General features: G+C 40.3%; 1 protein-coding gene across 1 annotated transcript in view; it reads right to left on the bottom strand.

Annotated features, from left to right (window-relative positions):
- Positions 1–8,872, bottom strand: part of DNAH14 (dynein, axonemal, heavy chain 14) — a 376,195-nt gene that overhangs the window by 10,657 nt on the left and 356,666 nt on the right. Inside the window, exons 79-81 of the mRNA XM_010852937.1 lie at positions 7,920–8,080; positions 6,726–6,922; positions 1,327–1,439 (exon numbers count right to left, since the gene is read on the bottom strand). Coding sequence (XP_010851239.1) covers positions 1,327–1,439; positions 6,726–6,922; positions 7,920–8,080 — 471 coding nt within the window. The remainder of the gene's footprint in view (positions 1–1,326; positions 1,440–6,725; positions 6,923–7,919; positions 8,081–8,872) is intronic.

The following is an 8,872-nucleotide window of genomic DNA, read 5'->3' as shown; positions in this document are numbered from 1 at the left end:
TGGGCTCCAAAATCACTGCAGATGGTGACTGCAGCCATGAAATTAAAAGATGCTTGCTCCTTGGAAGAAAAGTTATGACCAACCTAGACAGCATATTAAAAAGCAGAGACATTACTTTGCCAACAAAAGTCCATCTAGTCAAAACTATGGTTTTTCCAGTAGTCATGTATGGATGTGAGAGTTGGACTATAAAGAAAGCTGAATGCTGAAGAATTGATGCTTTTGAACTGTGGTGATCCAACCAGTCCATCCTAAAGGAAACCAGTCCTGAATATTCATTGGAAGGACGGATGCTGAAGCTGAAACTCCAATATTTTGGCCACCTGATGCAAAGAACTTACTCATTGGAAAAGACCCTGATGCTGGAGGAGAAGAGTATGACAGAGGATGAGATGGTTGGATGGCATCACTGTCTCGATGGACATGTGTCTGAGCAAGCTCTGGGAGTGGGTGATGGACAGGGAGGCCTGGCGTGCTGCAGTCCATGGGGTTGCAAAGAGTAGGACACGACTGAGTGACTGGACTGAACTGAACCAAACCACCTGGGAAGCCCAGCACCCTGTGAGGCACTCCGTAAATGTGAATTCCTGTCATGCCTTTCAAATTATTTTGTGCTATATATTAAAATTTTTTAAATTATATGTATTTAGCTTTTATTTCTTTTCACATTTCTTCCCGCTAGTGTCACATGACGCAGTGTAGCGTAACAGAAAGAGGAATGTGTTACGTTCTGTTTCTACATCTGTCTCTTAGTGTAAAGTGACCTTGGAAGGAACTCTCCAGTTCTTAGGCCTCTGCTTCCTCCTCCTAAACTGAATAAAAGAATCCCTCCTTTTGAGGAGAGGGTGGGATGTTTGGAGAAAGTAACGTGGAAACCTATATTACCATATGTAAAATAGATAGCCAATGGGAATTTGCTGTATGATTCAGGGAACTCAAACTGGGGCTCTGTAACAACCTTGAGGGTTGGGATGGGGAGGGAGATGGGAGGAGGCTCAAGAGGGAGGGGACATATGTATATACCTATGGCTGATTCACGTTGATGTTTGGCAGAAACCAACACAATTCTGTAAAGCAATTATCCTTCAATTAAATAAAATTTAAAATAAAAAACCCCAAGCGCTTAAAGAATACTGAAATTAACACATTTGCACCTTAAATAAAATATCATAAAATTTTTTAGATAAAAAAAAAAAGAATACCTCTTTTGTTTAAATTCACATGTTGCAGTGAGAACTCAGAGGTCAAGGATGTGAAATTACATGGTGAAACCATTAAGCTCAAAGTAAAAATGATGCAGAAACGTAGAGCAGCCTTTCTACATACCGATGATGCATTGCAGTATACGCCATTTTGGCCCAGGTGTTAAAGAAGTTCAGCCTCTGGATGAGGTCATTCACCCAGGAACTCAGGGCTTTACTTGACTTGTAGGCATATTTCTGTTGGGATTGAGAAACAGGCACATCATTTTAAGTCATTAAGGATATGTCTGTACACTTTGGCGACAGACTCAATTGCCAGAAATAGATAACTTGGCAAGAGGATGCTATTTTCCAACTGAAAGCACTTGGTGAGAAATCTGAAAACTCTTAACCAGGGCAAGTTAGCACGATCTTAACAGTGCTTTGGATAAAACACTTGCAAGTTTCCATCCTGGCTAGTCTTTCCTCGTTCTTTTTAAGTTCTCCAATCAGTCTTCATTGCTGCCCACCCCTCTACCCACCCACTTCTTTCCCCTTATCTGGGAAGATTACCTTTCCAGGCCATTAAGTCTAAGTAATCTCAACTTTCTGGCCTTTCCCTATACAAAATTCTATAAATCTCCATCCACTCTCTCTTTCCCCCATCTCTTTTCCTTCCAGTTTCGAGTCAAGCTGGTTCCTGCCCCTGTGCACTGCACAGCACTTCTGGACTATTTTTGCTTTTCTGAAGCTTCCACTTCCATTTTCCATCCCTTTGTTTATTAACACATTCTTCTATCTTAAATACACAAGCCACCTAACATGCAATCCTGCTTGTTTGATCCTCAACAGAATAGCGAACTGCATTCAAGAATAGATTAAAAGGATCATAAACAGTGATCAGGTGGGATTCAGCCCTGGGAGGTAAGGATGGTTAAACATGAAGATCAAAAAATGTGATACACCACAATGTAGGAATGAAGGATAAAAATCCTATGATCATTTCAATAGATGCACAAAAAGGATTTGACAAAATTCAACATCTTTTCATGATAAAATCTCTACACAAATTTTATATAAAAACAATGTTCCTCAGAAGAATGAGGGTTGCCAGAAGTAGATGGGAGGGGGAAATATGATAATGTAGATCAAAGAGTACAAATTTTCAGTCATAAGAAGAAGAATCACTTTTGAGGATCTAAAGCATAGTAATCGGAGAAGGCAATGGCACCCCACTCCAGTACTCTTGCCTGGAAAATCCCATGGATGGAGGAGCCTGGTAGGCTGCAGTCCATGGGGTCGCTAAGAGTCGGACACGACTGAGCAACTTCACTTTCACTTTTCCCTTTCATGCATTGGAGAAGGAAATGGCAACCCACTCCAGTGTTCTTGCCTGGAGAATCCCAGGGACGGGGGAGCCTGGTGGGCTGCCGTCTATGGGGTTGCACAGAGTTGGACATGACTGAAGTGACTTAGCAGCAGCAGCAGCAGCAAAGCATAGTAATAATATGGTATTTTGTACTTAAAAATTGCTGAGAATAGATCTTGATCATTCTTACCACCATAAAAAAAGTCTTCATTAGAAGTCATCAAGGACCTTATACATTCCATATTCATGATTCCACCCTAGACTCATCCCTCTCATTTGTCTAATTTGTATTCTCTGCAGCTTTTGACTAAGTTGATTACTTCCTCCTTCTCCTGCCTTGACTTCTGTGTCCACACTCAATCCTAACGTTCTCTTGAATTCTCTACTTCTAGGGTTTCATTCTTTGATTCCTTCTGTTTCCCTCCCTTTCAGGCGGTGTTGCCTAATATTCCCTCAGCCTTCTTCTCTCCCTACTTTACATTCTCTCAGATCTAATTCACTGTGGTTTCCACTTTGTCTAAGCTGATAGTACCAATATCTTGCTTCACACTCTCATCCACTTTCTCCTGGATAACTTCACTTGGGAGCCTCCCTTAGCTTCTCGAGATGTTTCATGTCCAAAACAGGATGTCAGCATCTGCCCTCGAACAGCCTCTGTTTCTGCTCACTCTGTCTCTAAATGGTACTATTGTACACCTAATTGTCCAAGCCATACATTTCTCCCTGGCTAATTTCAGCTCTTGCCATTCGGTCAGATATGCCCTCATTTCACCCATAGGTAACTAAACCTAGAGGATTCCAACTGAGCCACGCTCTCTCGACTTAAATCTGAACGCATGTGACTCCCAGCCCTTTCACTACTTAACTTTCTCAGTGAGTCTCGAAGCCGCTCCACTGCTCAGTTTCCACATCTGTAAAATAAGGATATTGGAGCAGAGGAACCCAAGATCCTTTCAAGCTGCGAAGTCTTATGATTCTAAGTGTGTGCAGTTTGCAGATCCAATATCTCAATTCTCTTCACAGCTTTCACTCAGTTTTTAAGTATTTATAATTGTCATTGCTTTCTCTAAACTCTATGTTTTCTACTATAAGTTTTAAAAATAGCTTTATTGAGATATAATTCACAAACCATATAATTTATTCATCAGGATTCTGTCCATTCATCAGGAATATCTGAGTTGCTTCCATCTTTTGGCTCTGAATGCTGCTGCTGTGAACAGTCATGACAAGCTTTTTTGTGTGGGTACATGTTTCAACTTCTTTTGGGAATATACCTAGGGTTGGAACTGCTGGGTCAAATGGCAACTCTATGTTTAACTATTTGAGGAAATAAAATACTATTTTCCGAAAGTGGCTACACCATTTTGCCAAGAGCAGTATATGAAGATTCCAATGTCTCTGTATCCTTGCAATGTTTATTATTGTCTGCATTTTTATTCTGTCCGTCCTGAGCACGAGTGAGTGCTCTGTTGTGTCTGACTCTTTGTGACCCTATGAACAGTAGCCTGCAAGGCTCCTCTGTCCATGGGATTCTCCAGGCAAGAATGCTGGGGTGGGTTGCCATTTCCTCCTCCAGGGGATCTTCCTGACCCAGGGATCAAACCTGCATCTTTGCATCTCCTGCACTGGCAGGTGGACTCTTCACAGTCGTGCCGCCTGGGAGGTAACCACCCTAGTAGGATGTGGAATTACACCTCACTGTGGTTCTGGTTTGCACTTCCCTGATGACGAATGATGTTGAGCATCTTTTCATGTGTCTGCACCCATTTTGATTACAAATAAATTTTAGAAAGTAGGCAATTTCACAAAGATGTAATTCACAAATAATAAGAATTGACTGTGTGTCTGTCTGTGTGTGTGTGATTTCATCCTTCTTTTTGAGCATATCCTGCTGATGCTTGTAGCTGTAGTTCATTCCCTTTCACTGTTGGTATAGTCTATTTTTCCATCCTATTGTGGATGACACATTTCAGTTGTCTCCAGTATTTTACCATTGTAAATAATGGTGTTCTGAATACTTTTGTACATGTGTCTTGATACTCATGTGCAGGGGATTATATACTTTCTATATTGTTGAGATTATACTGTATATGCCATTTTGAATCTTTAAAATTTTTTTTATTCACAAAATAATATAACAAGCATTTCTCCCTCCTCTTCAATTTGTTTCAATTGTTTTAGTGATTACCCTAAAAATTACAGCATGCATACTTAATTTGTAAAAATCTATGGGTTATTATTACTTTTAACTTCCTTCTCTGAGACCTAAAAATTCCATATCCTCCCCAACCTTGGCTTATATGTTATTGTTGACCCTTTCTATTCTTGACCTTTCCATTTCAAAATGTTCAATATTCTATCCTTCTTTAAAAAAATAATCCCACTGGATATTAATATTGTTGTTGCTTTTTATTTTTGTCAAAATTTATTCACCACCTCATTTACCACTTTTCCACCTCTTCATTCCTTCTCATGTCTCAGAGCTTCCCCCTTTACCTCCTTCCACCTTCCTGCTGGAAATAAGGAAAGGCATTCAGGGCTTCCCTTAGCATTTGCTAATGATGAACTCTCTCAGCATTTTTTCGTTTTGGTCTGTTTTATTTCATCTTCATTTTTGTTTTTAAAGATTTTTTTTGGATGTGGACCATTTTTAAAGTCTTCATTGAATTTGCTGCAATATTGCTTCTGTTATTTTATTTTGGCTACAAGGCATGTGGGATCTTAGCTCCCACACCAGGGAGCTAAGAATCCTCACTCCCTGCACTGGAGGGCAGAGTCTTAACCAATGGACCTCCAGAGAATTCCCGTTATCTTCATTTTTGAAACAAAAGTTTTGTATATACAATTTTAGTTTAACAGTTCATTTGACACGATGGAGATACCATTTCCATTCCGTTGAAAGTTACTTTTTTCTAGCTGCTTTTGAAGAGTTTTTCTTTGATTTTCTGCAGGTTCATTAGGATGTATCTATGCATAAGTTAAAAAAGATGTCTACTGCTTGGGATTCATTGAACTTCTTACATCTATCAATTCTGGAAAATTCTCAGCCCTTATTCCTTTAATTACTGCCTCTGCTTCATCCTCTCTCTTCTCTCTTTCCGAACTTCAATCAAACTAATGTTGGACAGTCTGTTTGCCCTCTGTGAATCTTCATAGCTCTTTCATAGTTTCCATTCTTAGTCTCTCTGGGTTGCATTCTGGATATGTTCTTATGATCTTTTATTTTTTGCCTATAGAATTTTTTTTGGCTAATAGAAACAATTTATTGCCAGAGGGCAAAAGGGCCAAGCGAGGCCAGAATTTTGAGGCAGCACACACTTCACCCCAGCTCCTAATTTTCAAAATAAATTTTTACAGCCATCAGCCCTCTGTACAAGCAACATCCCTTTACCCCCACCTTCTCCCCATCCCACTGTACACAGCTGCCTGGTTCCCTCCAGCCACTGGTTCCCAGCAGACCTCGGCCTGCAGTGAGTTTGCCGTGGAGCTGACCTGGGCCTGAGCTCAGCTTGGTGCTGGGCGCCAGCTGGCCCCTGCCAGGCCCGTGCTCTCCTTGTGGGCCTGTTCTCAGTCCCATCCTCCTTGATGTGCCTCTTGGATGCCCTAGTCAGGGTGGGATGGGGCTGTCAGCCCAGTGCTTTTCCCTTTTTTGAAATTTCAAAATTTTAACTTGGGTTTCTTGAATCTAAAACATATGTGTTTTTACACACATTTATGTAAGCGTGTGTTTTATAGAAGTATACATATTTTTATAATCCTTAAAAATGACTTAGTGTTCTAAAACTTAAAAAAATTTCACAATACATCTGAGAGATCTTTCTAGCATATAACACATACCTTATTATTTGAATATATCATAATTTATCTAACCAGATTTCCATTAAGAGGTATTCGAGTTGTTTTCAACTTTATGCTGAAACATAAAAAGCCCTGCAACAAACATCTCTTAGATAAATTTATTTAAGTAGAATTGCCAAATTGCCCTCTCAGATTTTATTAATATATACTCACACCAAAAGTATATATTGTCACCAAAAGTATATATAAAAGTCAACATCTTTTAATGGATACATAATATTTCGTCATGAGTCTATACCATAGTTAACTTACTCTTTCCCTAGAACTAGGGGATTTATTTCGATCAAGCATGTGAATGGGAAAGGATAATTGCTTACCTGCCACAGTTTGGGCACTTTTGTACTAAGAAAAGAATCATATATTTCCTCCAATTCTTGGGTAAGGATAATCTCTCCTTTTATAGCAAGTTGAAGATCTTTCAGAGACTTATGTATAATAGATAGCAACTGATCAAATCTTTCAATTTCTTGGATCAAAAAGGTTAGCAAGACACAGTGGATAAGTGGATCATAGCCTGGATTAAAAAGAGAAAAAAACTGTGGCATCTTTCAGATAAGATGAGGCTTTACTTGGAGAGATGTAAGGTTTGGAAATTAAAGGAGTTTGATGTGAGTAGCCCAAGGACTGAAAACTATTTTCTACAAAAGGCCAGTTAGTAAATATCCCGGGCTTTGTGGGATACTCAGCTCTCCCAGTGTAGAGCAGGTGCAGGCATAGACAACGTGAAAACAAACAATGGCTGCACCACAATAAAGCTCTATTTGTGGGAATTCAGATTTGAATTTCATAAAATATTTGTGTCATGAAATATTATTATTCTTTTGACTTTTTCAACCATTAGTTTAGCTTGTAGGCTCCAAAATGAATCTTTTTTTTTTTAAACTTTATTTTGTATTGGGGTGTAGCAGATTAACAATGTTGTGACAGTTTCAGGTGAACAGCAACGGTTGAATCTCTTGAAAGGGTTAAAGTATGGATGCTGAAAATTTAATAGGGTAAATTACCACAGTTCAACACTTTGGCCTCTCAGAGCTGGGTGTGGAGCCAACTCTGGACAATGAGGATTGCTCTGTCTTCTCTGGATCTGCCGTCCCTCCCTCCCCTTTGCTCCTCAGAGTTCAGAAGTCTCCCAGCTTGGAGAGGGTCAGAGGGCCCATCTAAATCTCCCTGTCCAAAATGCTGTCCATCAGGCAGAGATGCAAAAAGGACAGAGACTTAAAAGCTCTGTAGACTCTCTCAAGCAGACTTGCTCCTTTCTGGTTTTCTACATCGTTATTACTCCTTTACTTTTTGTCTTGGGGTCATGGACCTTCCCCCTGTCTACCCCTGCCCCCATAATTTTCTCTTCTGCTCCCCATCACCCAGCTTGGAGAGAGAAGAGGGCATTACGGAGTTAGTTTTCCATCTCACATTGGCCTTTCTACTTTGTTAATAACTTTTGTCCTTCTGATGCTGGAGTCCTTTCCTGAGGAGGCTGGGGTGAGGGGAGAAAGGTCATGTCCCAGGCTTACCTTTGGGATCTTTATGAAAAGACTCCCAGATGGGGCTTAACATGATGTACTTCAGTGTGCTTGGAGTTCCAGCCCATTCTTCTTTCTCTACAGACAGTGGCAGCCGCGTTAGCATGTCCGATAAAATTGCCATCACCAGCTCATCCTTGCTCTTCTCACGACTGCAAGGAAATCAAAAGAAAAAAGGAGATATAGGCTTGTCTAATCTGGGAGGGCCCTCTATGTGGGCCCCATCTGAAGGTATATGCAAATTCATGGAACCACAGAACTGTGATATGGAGACCATGGAGACTTACAGAGACCATGGAGTTCATTTCATTTTACAGGTGAGAAAACTGCCCAATGCACTTCAGACATTTGCAAGGAGATACATATTTTTAAAGTTTTCTTAAGATTTCTTTGAAAAGTATTCATCTGAATGCATTGGCATGAAACAAGTACCAAGACTGGGATGCAAACGAGGAGGCAACCAGACAGAGGATGCTTCAGTAGCTTGATAGGTTATTCAAATGCATGTCAGATTCCTCTGTGTTCATACACAGGGCTTCCTGGTAACACACTCAGTGGTGGCGATAAGAGAACAGCATGTGTATAGGTCTGGTAGTAGTAAGCAAGGCCATACAAACACTGAAGACAGAGGAGGTCTTTGGAATCCTTTTATAGATGAGGAAGTTAGGGTCCAGGGAGATGATAGGACCTCCCTGTACAGTGGATGAAGAGGGAATGGGGTACACCTCTTTTGAGTTCCATCACTCTGTTACTCTATATACTAGTGTAACTGTATACATATATACACACATATGTATATATACTGGTTTTCCAGCAAACAGTCCAGGTTTCACACAGCTGAATGAATGTGGTCCTTTGAAGTAAGTGATAATCTGGTGATAAGCTGTGTATTTAGTTTAACAGTGCGGAGGATGAGATGGTTGGATGGCATCATCAACTCAATG

The sequence above is a fragment of the Bison bison genome, unplaced genomic scaffold, assembly GCF_000754665.1.
Source record: "Bison bison bison isolate TAMUID 2011002044 unplaced genomic scaffold, Bison_UMD1.0 scf7180017864317, whole genome shotgun sequence".
NCBI lineage: Eukaryota > Metazoa > Chordata > Mammalia > Artiodactyla > Bovidae > Bison > Bison bison.
The sequence above is the reverse complement of the archived record's forward strand: the minus strand, read 5'-3'. Positions and strand labels throughout refer to the sequence as shown.